Source organism: Symsagittifera roscoffensis, chromosome 10, assembly GCF_963678635.1.
Source record: "Symsagittifera roscoffensis chromosome 10, txSymRosc1.1, whole genome shotgun sequence".
Classification (NCBI taxonomy): domain Eukaryota; kingdom Metazoa; phylum Xenacoelomorpha; order Acoela; family Convolutidae; genus Symsagittifera; species Symsagittifera roscoffensis.
In genome coordinates, this window is record NC_087071.1 from 37,608,355 (window position 1) to 37,625,173 (window position 16,819).

The 16,819-nt window shown below is 35.6% G+C and overlaps 1 protein-coding gene across 1 annotated transcript in view; it reads right to left on the reverse strand.

Annotated features, from left to right (window-relative positions):
• LOC134855224 (uncharacterized) overlaps positions 1–13,697 on the reverse strand; it is a 48,559-nt gene extending 34,862 nt beyond the window's left edge. The window contains exons 1-9 of the mRNA XM_063871682.1: positions 13,508–13,697; positions 11,882–12,013; positions 10,919–11,140; positions 8,039–8,175; positions 7,203–7,322; positions 4,911–5,047; positions 4,303–4,384; positions 3,604–3,749; positions 40–212 (exon numbers count right to left, since the gene is read on the reverse strand). Of these exons, the coding sequence (XP_063727752.1) occupies positions 40–212; positions 3,604–3,749; positions 4,303–4,384; positions 4,911–5,047; positions 7,203–7,322; positions 8,039–8,175; positions 10,919–11,140; positions 11,882–11,982 (1,118 nt within the window). The 5' untranslated portion in view covers positions 11,983–12,013; positions 13,508–13,697. The remainder of the gene's footprint in view (positions 1–39; positions 213–3,603; positions 3,750–4,302; positions 4,385–4,910; positions 5,048–7,202; positions 7,323–8,038; positions 8,176–10,918; positions 11,141–11,881; positions 12,014–13,507) is intronic.
• Between the last annotated feature and the right edge of the window lie 3,122 nt (positions 13,698–16,819).

Below are 16,819 nucleotides of genomic sequence, written 5' to 3' on the forward strand. Positions count from 1 at the left end.
AATGGAAGCCTTGCTAGCTTTGTTTTTGTCCTTAATTACCTGGACTGTGTTCTGGGCTGATTGATGTCGGGCAATTTGCTCTGCTGATTCCCCATCTGCTGGGCATCCATACTACCAGCTGGATGCCCCATCTGTTGCTGTGGCTGCTCTGGCTGCAATTCCTGCTGCTGTTGGTGTTGTTCATCCATTCCTGCTACTACTAGCCTGTCAACCTGAGAAACGAACCCAAAACCTTTTGAAGCATACCTTAAAACGCACTTAGTGTGGAAATATTCTTGCACCAATTTTCATTCTTTCGGTAGGAGCACTAGTTTAGCGGCAGGTCATTTCAAATCAAATTAGATTCTTTATTGCAGTGCCGAAACAGCTCAAAAGAAAGTCGAACTGGACCAACAATAGCTGTGGAGGAATTTTAAGATTGAAGGTCTGCAATTTCTAATGTTATTTGAAAACTGTTTTCTATAAACTTTTTGAATTGCTAAGCTGAAGTGACACAAACAGTCCCAAAAAATCTCATTTTTTTTCACAAACTCTAGGTTAATTTGTTTATTTTTCAGAGTTGCCCTGCTTATCAGTTTTTTCTTCATTTGTTTCAATTGAGTAAAAAAAATAATGGATCTTGAAAAAAAATAAAAAGTTCAACCGCGAAAAATCAAACTTGAGCCAGAGCAAACTTGAAGAAATCAGCGCGATCTAGCCAATATTATGAAGCCAATGATCATGTGGCTTATCCAGCTTTTTGTCGATATAGAGCGGATTTTTATTTGACTCAATTAGGCGTCAGTTAAGCGTCAATAAATTGTTAAAAGAAATGTTCTCTTCAAAAGTAAACAACTGCATATTTTAGTAATCAGGCATTTAATTGTAATTATTTGAAATAAACAGCCCGCACTCAGACAGAAGAAAAAGAAAACATTGATTAAATTTTACTTTCAGATGTATTTTTATAAAAAAATTATAATTATTAAACTACAAGAGCAAAACTTAGATAATTTAATGATTTATAAAACATTATAATAACCAAAAAAAAAAATTTCAAAAATTGAAATAGATTGTAATCAACCAATCAATTATATTTTTGCAGAAAAATCCTAAAATAGTTATAATACGTTGTTATTTTTTGTCAAAATTGTATCACAACACAAATGTATCTTAACGAGGACCTTATTTTCTGACATCTCCATACGTGAGATGTCTTGCTTTCTTTAAGCTGCACTGAACACGAAACAAAAGTTTGATACAGTTCCTTTCATGAAAATTGAATGGTTCCCGCGGTAGTTTAAACTAAACAAGACTGCTCGTATCAGGGCGAGGCCCTGAATGTTCCGACTGCCTCTTAAGGTCTATGGAGCAGTAATAACATAGAAAAATTAAATGAAATCAAACAAAATGAAAAAAAAATTTCGTAAAGTTAGAATTTTTTTAATGAAAATCATCCCCCACACGCCATATAAAGTACAAAAGGATAGATATCGCTCCTTGTAACAAATCAACTATGGCAAATAAGCTATTTTCAACCAATTTGAAACTATTTCTAAGACGGATTGACTCTCCGCTTACGCATTAATAGCGCGAAATATATCGCGCGTTAATTGTCCTAAATTGACCAAAATGCCAATATTTAAACCCCCGTAACTTTACGAAAAATGATCACAGGTGAAATATTTTTTCAAATTTGAGCTCAGGACAACAATACCTTTCGAATGTTATATAAAAAAAAATTCCGTCAAAAATGGCTAGTTACAAAGTCGAAATTTGTCTGAAGAAAAAAAACCCACCCCGAGCACAAATATTCCGTTACTTTCGTATCGAAAGTCGGAACAATAAGTCAAATTAGTAATCAAAGTAACACATTATGCTGACATGAGCTTGGCCAAATGAAAACAAAACATTTTGCATCATAAACAAATTTTCTTGGAGACAAAAAGGAACAAGACTGCTCGTATCAGGGTGAAGCCCTGAAAGTTCCGACTGCCTTTTAACGTTTATGGAGCAGTAATAACATAAACAACATAAAAAATTAAATGAAATAAAAAAAGATGAAAAACGTTTTTTCTAAAATTTGAAAATTTTCCCATGAAAATCATCCCCACACGCCATATAAAGTACAAAACATTAGATTTCGCTCCTTGTAACAAATCAATTATGGCCAATAAGCTTCTTTCAACCAATTTGGAACGATTTCTAAGGCGGATTAAATCTCCGCTTACGCGTTAATAGCGCGAAATATATCGCGCGTTAATTGTCCCAAATTGGCTAAAATGGCCAAAATGTCAATCTTTAAACCCTCATAACCTTACGAAAATTGGTCACAGGTGAAATATCTTTTCAAAGTTACGCTCAGGACAACAATAGCTTTCGAACGATAAAAAAAATTCCGTCAAAATGGCTAGTTAAAAAGTCGAAATTTGTCTGAAGAAAAAAACCCACCCCGAGAACAAGTATTCCGTTACTTTCGTATCGAAAGTCGGAACAAAAAGCTATATAGTTGAGTTGATTTTTTAAGTGCTGAAATAGTTTTCCAACTGTTTTTCTTACTCAATGTCTCTAAAACGCCTTACCTTTGAGCAACTTAGAAGCAAAAAAACTGAAAATATATTGTTTCTAACCAATTGTTATTCAAAAAAAACTTAAATGTTTTTATGAGAAAACGGATTAGAATCAATTAGAATTCTTTATAACCGATTAGAATGAATTTAACTAATTTAAAAAATTGACAATTTAATCCAGTTTTATTCGACTAAAATCACTTTTGAATTTCATAGAGCTAGACTACCAATATTGAGTGCTGAGTGCGGTATCTTTTTACTGAGAGCGGCAGGTCTTGTAAATGTTTTAAACAAATTATATTTTAAAAAAAACCTGCTACAAAGGTTTGATATTAGCCTGAAAAGTTTTGTCGGAGAATACTGGCAGTTAACGTTCTCTAGTTATGTTCTGCCATGCCAGTTTTTAGTATGCGGCCACGTATGGTCAGCATTTGTGAGAAAATTTCTATTCATATTTTGGTTTCATATCTCAGTCATAGTTAAATTGTGTTGCGATTTTTTGTTATCCTTGTTGTTGCAACTTTTCAGCATTTTCTACAGGAACTAATTGAAAAAAGAAATTATCAAGAGATTTTAGGTTAGCCCAATTTTAGGCTTTCTCAAATTTAACGAAAGTCCTAATTCCTTTAAAAACTTGTCTGAAACTTTTGCTTTTCAAACCCATATCAAACACTGCGTTTGAAAATATTGGGACATCAAAAATTTTAGCAAATTTTCTTCTTTTTTTTTCAAAACACGATAATGAAATGCGATTGGTTAATTTCAGCTAGAAAAATCTTTAAAACAGAAGTCTAATAGATAACTGGTGGCTGCGGGCCGTATAACTTATTTGACCCGTGAAAAATTGCTGCAAATTAAAGAACAGGCTGGCATATTATTTTAAAAAAACAAAGAAAAACAAAATCAAAATTTGTTGTCTGTTTATCTTGAAAAAGCTTGATTTTATAATTTTGAGCTGCTTTATCTGCGCTTACGACTATGGCTATCGGATTATCTTGTACTACGTGCTGTGCTTTTTTTCTAATCCTATATTTCCGTGCATGATCTATCTCACCTGTGCCTGTGTGCCTTGTGCTGGTTTGGTGGCCTTGTTGTCCAGGAATTCATCGTAGAGTGGCTGCTGTTGGCTGTACTCATTCATACTCTGCTGCTGTTCACTCTGCAGTGCTGCTCTTATCATATCAGCCACCAAGTCTTTTTCTACAACGAAAAGAAACAACATCATTTAATGGTGTAAATAGTGCGCATGCCAGTTGAAGTTTGATCCAATTTCTGTTTCAAGACTTGATAAATCACACAACCTAACCAGTCGTTTTTTTATTTTGTGAAGGTTCAAAGCTCACAGTTTTGAGAAATATCTTTTTTTCCATAAAATTCGGCTATTAAATCATAAACATTTGATAAGTTTTTTAACTTCAGTGCGAGTTAGGATTTAGGAATAAAAAAAGCAAAAAAAAACGTTTTTTTTTGTCGTATCAAAGTAAATCACTGTACATTCTGACCACATTTTAAAGTCAATGAACAGGGTTCTGCTTTTTCAAAAACAAATTAAATAAAAAAAGGAAAAAAATCTATTTATTTTCTCAATTTTGTTTGTATAGCTTAGCCTTAACCATTTTTATCAACCCTGTTTAGTATAAGAAAATAAACAAAAAATTCTATTTTTAAAAAAGAACAGACTCAATTGATATTTACATAACTACTGGTAACAATAAAAAAACTCGATCTTGGAAAAACGCTAAATTAGACTGACCCCTCTGGTCGGCGGACACTAGCCACTGTTGGATGCCAGAGATAGAGTCTGTGTTCAATATTTGAGCCAGACACTCCATGACCTAAACAGAAATGATAACAGAATAGGTACAATGATAAAAAAGAATCAAAACAACACGCATAATTCGAATAAGACTAAGATTAGCTTTTGCTTTGATTTTTTATTAAAACATGTCACTAGCGAAGTATAACTGTTTCACCTTTGTTGAAAAAAAAACTCGCTAACTTGTTTCAATCAAATTAGTTTTAAAACCTGACCACAAACAGCTTTCTTTTGCGCATGTAGAAAGTAAGGTTTTATCAAATTCATTTTTGACCAAACTATCTTTAAGTTTTTGAAATAATGCAATCAAACGCCACTGTTTAACCCGCTTTTTGAAAACGTAACGAACATCGGATCTTCATTTCGTTTTGGAAGAGCTAGCCAAATTTATTTAGTCGATCAAAAAAGTCAAAAAAAGTCAAAATCTGCCTTTGGAAAAAATCCATCCAAACCTCCCCTCAAAAAAACCCTGGATTGGCCCCTGCGTTGAAGTGAAAATCGCATAATCGATCGTACAATTTTCTCCGTTGACTTGGAGTACTTACCAAGGCCTCGTGGTCCGGCTGTTTGTTGATGCCCCCCGTGAACATGCCCATCCTGCTCTGAGAGGGGGTCATCCTCCCCTGTCTCGATTGGGGGCCACTTCTGCTCATGGCACGTGAGGGTGCCTCGTTCAAGCGACCTAGTAACGAAACGAGAATCAAGGTGAGGAAGAATGTTAACTTGGTCTGAAAACCGGTATATCCCATTAAAGACGCCCAGGACTAGTAACAAAAATTATATAGCTACCGCACTGTCAATCTCTATTTAAGTACTATGAAAATTTACAGGGGTTATTTTTGAAAAAGCTAAAAATAATTGTTGATGAACTATGTTAACTAAATTGAAAAACTGAGATTATGATGATTGATATGAAATGATTTTTATTGATAAATTTTAATAGAAAACATTCTTTAAAAAATCATGTAAAAAGATCATTTAATATCGATCATGCTCTCACTTTCTCACATGCTATTTTCACAACTGTGAAATTGTACGATCATCGTTTTTTTTCAACCCGGGTATATGCAGAATAAAATATAATTGTATAAAGTTTTTGCCTAAGGAAATCGATTTACAGCTAAATTAAACAGCAATTTTTTTTCAGAACTTGAGCAAAATTTGTGATCGAAAACAATTGTCCTTCAGTGTTAAAGAGAGCTGCAGTCTCTTAAAAAGAGTTGCTGACTACAAACTATAACTTTCAAAAAAACCACTTTGAAACTTTACAATCAAGTGTTTCTGTAATGAAAAATATAGTTGAAGCTAAATTTTTTCAAATGTTGTAATTAAGAATCACCCTTTCATCCCAATTTTGTAAAGCAAATGAACAAAAAAATCAAAAAAAAAAATAAAATGGAACACTAGTTTTTGCTGCACAGAGTTTGCATAATAATGTTAGTAAGAATAATAATACGTTTCTTACTGTTTCTTTTCAGGTCACACAACAGCCCGAAATCAAATGAAAAACATAGTTCAAATTTTCAGTTTAGTTTACTATTATTACTCGATAGTCACACATGTCAAAAAAATCTATAGTTATCTAAAAAAAACCTGATTAAAAACAGATAAGAGTCAATTTACGTTTCATTTAACCTGCATAAGTGTGTCCAAAAACTCGATAAAAAAAAACTTAAAAAAAATTCCAATTGATGTGAAGTTGTTTAAAATAGATAGTTTCACCTGGGGTACAACAATTCACCAGACTGATCTTTAACAGCAAATGCTCAAACATTTTTATTGTCAAACTTGATAACAGCAGTTTGATTGACGAATGCAATGTTGCCGCTTAGTCTGGCGAAGTAAAACTAGCTCGCTCTTTCTTTGTAAAAATGTGCTTGTTGTAACACCACTTCATTTGCCAAAGCCTCGTTTGAAATTAGCATTTTATAATCAGTTTAAAAAATCTCCACTGTCGCAGAGTATAATAATTGTAACTTGTGGGCCAAAGGACTCGTTTCGCCCCATGAGTTTACTGCATACAATATAACCACTATCTGAAAGTTTAAAAAAAGATTTTCCGAAATTGATTTTATCTGTTTTAACGGTAATGAAACACATTCAAAGTTGTATAAAAATTATGTAAGATAGCGAAATTTTCCTACAATTCTCAAAAGATAGAGGAATTTTTCGTAGGATGGTCAATTCGGCAAGTCAGGTAGTCTGGTCCGGTCAAAAAGCAAGCTCGAAAGATGAGTCCCGCAATTTTTGGAGGAAAATCAAAAACGCAAGTAAGTAAATGCTAACCACGTTTTCGACAATTTTGAGGCCTAAAACATTTAAAACATTTTTATAGGGACCCATCTTGATTCATGGGACCCAACTTCCATACTTGTACCCCAGTTTTGTTTTCAAAGCTCAGAGTTTTCAGATTTTGAAGTTGGATAATATCTGTGTATCTCAATCATTGACATTTTTTTCTTGTTCCACAGTGAAACTACGCTAGTAACGATTGGTGATTATTGTTACTTAACTTTGAAATTTTTTAGTGAAATTTTAGCCATTTTAGTTTTAATTACAGGACTCAAATCAACATATAAAAAGCATTCGATTAATTATTGCATAAAGTCTATAAACGTATGTAAAAAGGGGTAATTTAACCCATCTTTTATGCAAAATTTTTTCACTATAGCGTGTCAAATACTCGCAAAATTTACCATCGAGGAACGGCTAAGGATGTTTGTTTATACCTGTATAGGCAATTTTGGTCAACTTCGTATTTTAATTTAGTGCAGGCTTTCACTATCAGTAGTTAGCGATTCTTCATATCGATTTAGATTTTTGGCCAGTTTTCCCACCTGTGGTTTTGGAGTAGGAAGCCCTCTGGGGCTGCTGTTGTTCCAGAGCAAGTGAAGGTTCCAATCCCGCTCTGTTCCCGATATCTTTCAGCTCCTCGAACCAACGGGGCAACATTGGCACTACAAAACATCATACAGTTTAACTCAGGGCTATAATGTCTAACAGTTGAATAAGCTTATTAAGTGGATGTCTTTTTTACTATTCATTTTTATGGAAGATGTTGACAAGATCTGAGCAGCTCCGGTTTTTCATTATAAAGTTTAGTTAAGCAGGGATACCAAACATTTTATGCGCGCTAGAGGGTGCTCCCTTTAGAGCCCATCCAGTAGGGTGCCGAGGGGGGGGGGGGGGGGGGGGGGGGGCAGGGGGCGACGCTCCACACCCTCAATTCTGGTTGCCAAATTTTTCCAAAGGGCCCCACCTTTGCTATAACTTTATGACATCCATTTTTCGCTGAACAACCTCAAAATTTTTCAAAAGGCGCCTTCGGACCAACATGACTAATTTTGAGGAGGTTGCGCGAGCCGAAAAAAGCGCCTTTTTTGGTCAAAATTTTCCGAAAAAGCCTAAAAACGCCTTTTCTGGCCTGTTTCTTAAAATTTTTGCCTGCCGCGCAGAAAGTTTTTCACAAAATAGGGTTCTTGTACTATTTTAGGAAAGCTCAAAAAATCAGATTGGTTGGTCGACCTAAAATAAAGGTCGACGAAATTTGGAGAGTTCGTCAGATCTTCTTGTTGACAATCTACCATATAAGCGCCTAGTAAGATACAATGACCGATTCAAAAAATTAATACAACTCGAATGGTTCAAGATCCGATTGATATGTTTTGCTTACCTTTTCTGAAGGGTACTCCTTTGGTGTGAAAGACGTCTCTCTGTTCTATCCCATATGAGTTGGTCGGGTAGATGGGGAATTGAGCAGCAGAGGCCGCTGACGACCCAAAACCACCTTTGTATGCCATCTGGATTGACCTGGAGCAAAAAATAGGACCAATTTAACAAAACATCACAAAAATCGTTTCAAGAGGAACGAGCGTACTTTATGTTCGGAATTTCAGCCAATCAAAATCGATCTTTTTCTGGCAAAGGGAACAAATTATCGGTAACATTTAGTACTCGTTTTTTCCTAACCCCCATTCCTTATTAGAACATCACAATCAATTTTATGAGCGAGCAAAGTTTTTGCTGACTACTTGTCTTTGTTCTTTGTAACAAATGATTTTTTGTCTAAAACCAAAATAAACTGAACAAAAAACAATTGAATTCAATCTATTTCGAACTGATATAGAACAGTCTAATATTTAAGCTAATAAAAAATCTTTTTGCAATTTAATTCAATTGAAACGGATTTATTTTCTTTTTCTGTGACTTTTAGTAAAAAAAATTTGAAAAAATTCAGATTGATTTTAAGTTCATCAATCCTTCATAACTTCGATTATGTTTCAAGGGTTTGCTGTAATTTCATTGTTTTTTATTATTTTGGTTGTAAAAGAAAAGTTTGATTGTGATGAAATGAAGAGGCTAGCCTAAACAAATCGAGAGCGCATTATCTTTCATATTTGATTTGATGCAAAATAGTTGGTCAAAGTAATAAACCACTAAGCAAAAAGTAAACCGCATAAATTTTTTCTGTTGTGGCAAAAATGGCAATTTCAAAAATCCTTAGGAAAAACAACCTTTCGTACCAAAAACAAGACCAGAAAGCCCACAGTCGAAACATTCATGGTTTCCCTGATGAGAGCAGCTGGTACATTTTTTAAAACAAATTCTTGTTATTAAATTCTAGTACCACTGAATCTATTTTCACAAAAAGTCAAAACGATCAACCCCTTTAGGTTTCTTAGAACGGAATTAAGTTACATCTATACAGATATTCATTCAATTCGGAGACAAATTAAAAACTGATAAACTCCACTAAATAAAAATAAACTGTTTTTGAAAGAATAAAATTGAAGCTTATTTTTCAGGGTAAATTTGAATCAATTTGAACTTCAATCAACTATGAAGAATCTTCACCTTTAATCAATTTGAGTTTATCAACAAAAATTATAACGTAGACTTAATCAATCCAAAATTTTGGTGAGGGCTAACAGTTGAAGCCTGCCCAAACAGCTAAAAAAATTTATTTCTGTCATTGGAACCAGACGCATGCAATACACAAGCAAAGCCGGTTAAAGAGCAGTTAACATATGTAGTTCAGATTAAAATGATATAAAAACATATAAGCAAACTGAAGTTCAGTAAAAAAAAATATTTTTTCATTTTAGTTTTTTTATCTTAGTTTAATACATAGATCGGCTGAACTGTGAACTTTGCTAGTAATAGCAGTAACTATAGTTATTATAACAATAAAAATAATACATGTTCTAGTTTTCATTTCTGGAATTGCGTAATTCTTACACAAATGAGTTTTTGATGTGATCAAGAATATCTATTCTCAGATAGATACAAGGATAACCGATTCTTGTTCAAGTATCACAGAAATTTTGGATGATATTCATTAAAAAAAAAAAAAAAATTTTCGCTTTTCTTCAAATAGTGTCAATCAGTAGGTTATATGAATTGACAATCTTACGATCGCGTAGAAAGTTAGTGAGTTAGACAAGATCGACAAACATTTGTCTTTAAAAAAATGAACATAAAAAGGAAATTAAAGTTTAACAAAAATTTTCTTTTTTTATCTAATTTTAACGTTTTTGTTAAAACATTTTTTGGCCAATTTAGCGCAAAATGAATCATCCAGTTTTCTTTTACAGTCAAATCAAGTTTTTTTTTATTCTAAAAAAGTAAATTTCCATTAACAAGCGTTACTTAAAAAAATAAAATTAAAAAAAATTTTTTTTTAAATATTAGAAGGGAGATTATTTAGAGAGATCTGCTCATTCAAAAGTTTGAGGAGCTCAGATAGCAATGAAGTAAGCGCGGTGAGGCGTTCAATTTGAGATTGTCAGATTGTGTATTCGATCCGCTGCCAGGAAAAACATACTGTGTGAGAATGAGTTCTAACTTGACCCCTAGCTTCAGGTCTACAACAGCTTGACCGATTTCGGCTGCAATAGTGGTTCCATAGATAAATTCTTTATACGAAAAAAAAATGAAATCAAATCTCAGGAATTGGGGCTTCGCTCAATAAAATATCTCAGTCTGGAATGTCGAAAAATAATAAAAACAGACTATTTTTTAGAACTGTTCCTCTACGAAGTGCGAAAAACGCAAATACGATTATTGTTAGCTTTAATCATCATATTTCAAATTGGTAGTCAAAGGTAACTAAGCTTTTTATAGCTACGGGTGTCTCGGACTATGTTAGAAAAAATATGAACTAGGTAGTATTTTTTCTGTAATATGGCCCAAAGCTGCTCGTTTTTTTAGTTGGAAAAATGGCTCAAAAAGCTCAAATCTGGATGATTGAAAATAACTTTGTGGTAAAATAATCTGCGAATTTTCATTAAAAGCAGAATCTCAATTAACAATATGGTTATTTTGAGCCGTATAACAGAAAAGACTGTTGTTTGAGGGTGAGGCAACCTCACCCAGCCCAGAAAAACAGCTAAAAAATTGAATGTAGTCCTTAAGCAGGGGCAAAACAGCAGTTCTCCGTGATGAGATGAACAGCTCGTTTGTTGGTCCTTTCCCTTGTGCATGAATGGTCTTAAACATTCTTCCAACAAAAATCTTAAAAGACCCAAAATTTTTATTTTCCCCTTCAAATTACCTTCTTTCGGGAGTCATGAGAGGTCTCTGTGGTGGCTGGAATCCATCATCCGATACATGGCAGATGGGGACATTCAACAAGCCCTGCATGTGTCTCACTCTATTCGGGTGGGGGTTGTGTCGGGTGAAAAACGAAGAAGAGGAGAGAGAGGGCGCGAATGATCCCCCACCCACTGCACTGTAAGCGCCCAGTCGTCCTTTTGAGGCACCCCCGTATTGGGACCTGAACAAAGAATAATAAATGAGAGGTATTATTAAAAATGTCAAATTCCAAAATTAACAGTTGAAAAAAAACAACCGGCCAAATACGAAGTCTTAGCCTTTTTTCAAAGTTCTGACCAAAAACATCAATCCGGCGCGTGCTCCCCCTAAAAAGAAATGTACATTGGCGCCCAAATTTATTCTAGAAAAATAGTAAAATTTTAAGGGGATCAGCTAAAAGATGTCGATTCAAAGAAGTACCAAAGGGGGACGCTTTGGGTAGTCAAGAAATCGAATGCGAATCGCTTAGTAAAGACCTCTACCCACTGAATCTAATCCCAGCCGCCGGCGAAGTTTTTTTAAAAATAGCCCAAAAACTTTTTAGGACTTTTTTCGCCCTTCGACGAACCCACTCCCAGCAACAAAAATCTTTGGTTGACCAGCGATCATGTTTCTAGAGCGCTGTAGTTTACAATCTAACCTAGTTAATTGCCAAAATGATCTTTTTGTTCTTAAATTAGCAAAAAAGTGCTCAAAAAGATAATTTTATTCTCATAATTAGGGTTTTGACTCGGAAATCTCGAATGGCTAGCCTAAACGTTTCACCCCCTCTTCCAATGAAAGACGCTTTACTTCAGAGAGCCTTAAAAATTGCGACTTTTCTAAGTTTTGGTGGCCGTTTTTGAGAATCAAAGTTTTAAGTTGGTTCCAATGACCGATTGATCTCCTATTTTAAAAAATCATAAAATTAGCTTCAACTGACCTATGAGTCATCGGTAATGTATGCTGCATAGGCGGCATAGCCCCCCTCATCGACAGAGCAGGACCTCCGCCCATCTGTTGCTGCTGCGGTTGTTTCATCATTCTGCTTAATTGCTCTTCGTCCAACAGACGCCTGAAAGCAGCCAAGTCTGTACACTGACTCGCGGCAAGAGTGGCCACGCGGCCGAAAGAGAAACTTCGTCTCGATTGGTCTAATTGTTCCGAAGCGCTTGATTGTCTGGTAAATCCATTAGATTTATCACTGGAAGTCGAATAAGTCGCGGACGTTTTTCGACTAGAAGGCGCGCTTTTTACAAGAGTAACCGCCATGATTATGCGTTAATTATTCTTTAATCAAATAAACAAATAATCAATTTTTATCAAAACATGAAGTTTTCGAAAAAATTTTTTAAATTTGTCCGAAAAGTTGAGTTATCAAATCAACACAAGGAACTAACAACAACTATACATAAATTTGAAAAATATTTTCAATAATTTTTAACGTTTTTCTAAATCCTCGAATTACAGTTATATGTATTCTGAATGACTTTAAGTACTTGGGATTATGTCTACTTAACCGCAGTTTTTTGTGGCCTAGAAATTTTAACTGTGCAGTAGAAGAAAAATGAATTAAAAAGATTAAATCCGAATCTGTTGTTGGTTTTGTCTGGCATATGTTTCCAAAATAAGGATTACTCTGAGCTATTAAACATTTAAACATATAAATTATAACTAAGAAGTTCTATGAATTCATTGTTTTTTTTTGCGGACAGGTGAACATAGGTTGTTTCTTGCACGGAAAAAAGAAAAATTATGCTGCGCGCTTTATCATTTTACTTCGTCTTTCAGAAAACCAAACAAATAACGGAATTTGTAGTTAAAATTACGTTTGCAGTTTAATAATCTGTCAGTCAAATTATGTCCTGCAAATTTAGCAGCGTATTAAAAATAAATCTTTTTGATTAAGTGATATACAGTTAAAAATCATCAGTGGCTGTAAAGGAGTGTGAATGCAAAATTATGCTATTCAAGGTTTCGATAAGCTCAAGATTTGTGACATCCAGATGCTTATTTAAGGGGTGGGGGTTGGGTTGGACATTTTTATGCCTTTCACAAGTGCCCCATTACCGGCCCAAAGTGTCCCCCCTATGGTACTATTTTAAGACATCCAGTTTTGGTTGAGCGACACCAAAGTTTTTCTAAAGGAACCTTCGACGCAATTTATACTAATTTTAATGGGAAGCAGTCTCCGAAAAAACGCTATTTTTTGGTTTAAAAAAACAAGCCTGAAACTTGCTTTTTGGCCTGTTTTTTCAAAAACAGTTTGCGGAGTGGAAAATTTGATTAAAATGGGGTCAGCTCTTAAATTTTTGGGAAAGCTCGAAAGATCAATTTAATCGACCAACAACCCCCCCCCCCCCCCCCCCCCCGGCGCTCGAGAATAACCTAGATCCGCCCCTGCCACCCAGTATTTCTCCTATCAAGGTCACCCCAATACTATTTTGGTTTTTGGGTTTCTTATCGAGAAGGGAGGGCAATTTTTTGAAAATTTTCTTAACTGAACGTGGATTTTTTTTCATCAAAAAAGTGTTTCTTAATCGAACGGAAGCCATAAATTCATATTTACCTTTGGATTTGTAGTCAAAATAAAACAAATCTGCTCTGCTCTTCTACAAAAGATGTAGCAGACTAAAACTATATTAATAATTCACACAGAAACTCAAAAATTAGACCGCGTTTATCAAACCAAAATGCATACACAGTTAACCAAAAATGTGCCTCACGTGTAAAAAAAATCGAACTGCGAAAAACTGAAAAACTGCAGCTGAAAAAGTTTTATTTTTAATTTGATAACAACTGTGTTGATTTTGAGCAAAAACAGCTGTATTAACCAACAACAGAAAGAAGAAAAGATAGAAAAGAATACAAATAAACGACTAAAAAGTAAAGCTCAAAAATGTATCAAATGCTTAGCAACTATTTTGCATTATAGTTGTTATTATGCTTTTACACATTATTTTTGTTCTTGTAGTTCTGAGACAAGTAAAAAATATATACCGACCAACACAAATCACTTGTTTGCTCAAGTACCCCGAATTTAACATCGATGACTATAAAAAAGTATTAATAACAAAAAGTTACCGCCTGAATTTTTGAAGTCGTCTACTGATTCAGACAAAACTACATGTGGTTCAGATATTCCGATAAATTACATGTTTATCACAAACTAAAAGCGGTCAAAAATTCTCGCATCAGGGTCGAATTCTCAAGGGGGAACTGGATTAAGGGGGACCCCACCTGGAACTCGACCTCCTGCTGGGACTCCTTGTCGGAATTTCTTTAAAAGGACCCCCCAGTCGATACTTTTTGACTTCATCGGAGTATGTTCGATGAATCCCAAATAACTTTTAAATGTACTTTCGCGGAAGAGGGGTCTCGTTTAAAAAAGTGGGCTGCATGATTCACAACAAAAAATCCCAAATAACCAAAAAATCCAAAAAACTTCCCAAAAAAATTCCAAAAGCCAAAAAGATCCCAACAGACAAAAAAAGATCCCAAAAACCGAAAAGATCCCTAAAACCAAAAATCCCAAAAACCAAAAAGATCTCAAAAACCAAAAAGATCCCATACACCTTACAGTAAGGTCTGTAACCTTCCAAAAGATCCCAAGACGACTCTAAAAGATCCCTCGCGAGAGTTTTGCTCGCGAGAATTTTGCTCGCGAGAGTGTATGATTTGTGGGTTTTTCAAAAAATGAATATTTGGTTGAACTTACATGCTTGGGTTGCGCAAAGACAAAGTTTGAAATCTCCTAAGTTCAAAAATGCCAAAGGGCAAAATTACATCCATCTGCCAAAGTTGCGACAAAAATGCCGCTTTGTAACTTTATTGACCACCTACGTTTCAACCAAAACAAAATTTACTCAAAAATAGATCGGCGCCGAATGAGCCCTCATCACATTTGGGTCGAACAATAAAAGTTTTAGCACGCAGTTAGTACTGTTAAAGTCGTAAGTTTGGAAATTCAAAAAGGTTGTTAATAAGTTGTATTGTAGACAAACTGTTAGGCATCAAATCGAAATCTTACTGCACTCTTTTATTTCAGATCCCATCGGACATTAGAGATCGCAAGGTCAAGACAGCAGGTCCCCAGACAGAAAGAAGAATTGATAGCACTTACATAAACTCAAACTGGTGTCTATCTAGAAGAATTGATAGCACGTACATAAACTCAAAACTGGTCCCTATATCATTCGGGCAACCACAAATAAATTTTAGCGTAGATAAAATTTATCAACCTTATGTTACTGTATTGTATTATATAAATGTACTAGTTGAGTTTTTAGTTTTGTTGAGTTTTCTCACCCGCCAAACCTCTCTTAAGGTTACTTTTCTTCTTTTCTCGTCTTGTCGATTCCATCATTTATGTTCTATGCGGTGGATCATAACCCCCCCCCCCATTTTGTCTACTCCGCGTCTCTGCCGTGTTGATTTTCGCGTCGCCGCTTCGTGCTGATTTTTATTGCGTCTTCCACCGACGGGTCGTGGTGAGTTCACACTAACCGACGGTACATCCTGTCCTTCGTTCGCCGCACCTAGGGTTGGTTCCCTTCGGCCGATTTCCCACTCACTGTCGTATTCGTCGTCGTCGTCTTCGCTCTCGTCCGCCGAGTATTCCACTATTCGTTATTTTGTTGCTTTTCTTGCATTTTCCATTGCGGCCCGGTCCTTTTCCTCTTTTCGTTTATATTTGTTCGAATCGCTTGAGGCCGGTGTACTGGTCACGTTTCTACTCGGTCCAGGGATGCACTCCTCGCTTTTATTCCCAATTAGGCCTTCTTCAGCCGCCGATCTAAAAGACACACCACTCCGCCTTAGTAACGACCCTTTTTCATTTGCACCGTATGTTTAGTCATTTTGTCAATTTTTAATGGCAAACGTTTATACCTCCTTGGGTCCTTTGGATCCGTCTTCCCGGTCCTCTGATACACCGTCGTTGAACTTGCTTTATGCCTTTTCAGCCATGTTGGGGTCTTGGGTGGGCCTAGTTCCTTGGGGTTCAAAACTTCCGGAGCCTTAGGATCCGCTACCTCGTCATCGTCCAACATGATTGGAGCTTTCCTATTTTGGGGGGCGAACACTAAGTCACTTCTCTTCTCCCAATCTAGGGTAAGCTCAACTTCTGGGAGGTTTCCCGCCTTGTCTAAACAAGATAACTTTTGATTAACGACGTTGTTCCAATTTAGGTTTTTTAATGACGGCTTTTTCGTTAAGTTTCGCAGTGCCGTATTAGCTTCTCGACCATGGTATGCTTCGAGCGGCGTTAGTTTAGTTTTAGAGTGTGGCACGAAACGTAATGCACTAAGCGCACGGGAGATCATCTCCCCAAACTTGTAGTTTTTATTTTCCTGGAGATAAGTCAACACGTAATTTTTTATCGACCCAATAGTCCGTTCAACCATTCCTGTTGCACGATGGTCCCTAACCGGAGATTTAATAAGTTCAATACCTTCGTAGTTACAGAAGTTTTGAATTTCGTTAGAGAAAAACCCCGTGGCTTGATCCATGTGCAATTTCCTTGGGTGTCCATGAGTATTTATGTACTTCCTTAGGAATTTCAATACACTTTTTGATTTGTTGCTTGAACAAACATACGCCGACGGCCAATGCGAGAAAGTATCTACTGCTACAAGTACCTATTTTTTCCGACCCCTAACATAGTTTACTGGACCCCAGAAGTCTAATTGGACCAAATCATTTGGTTCCTTAGGATTGTACGTTTCCCTCATGTCATTTTTGGGAATGTCTGGTTTAAGGTTTTTACCTGCTTCTAAACAACTTTTGCAGTATTTGGCTGTGGCCGCGATATTTCGGTGCATAAGAGGAATCCACACGTCCTTTGCCGCCGCAAACATCTTATCCCTCCCATGATGGTTAT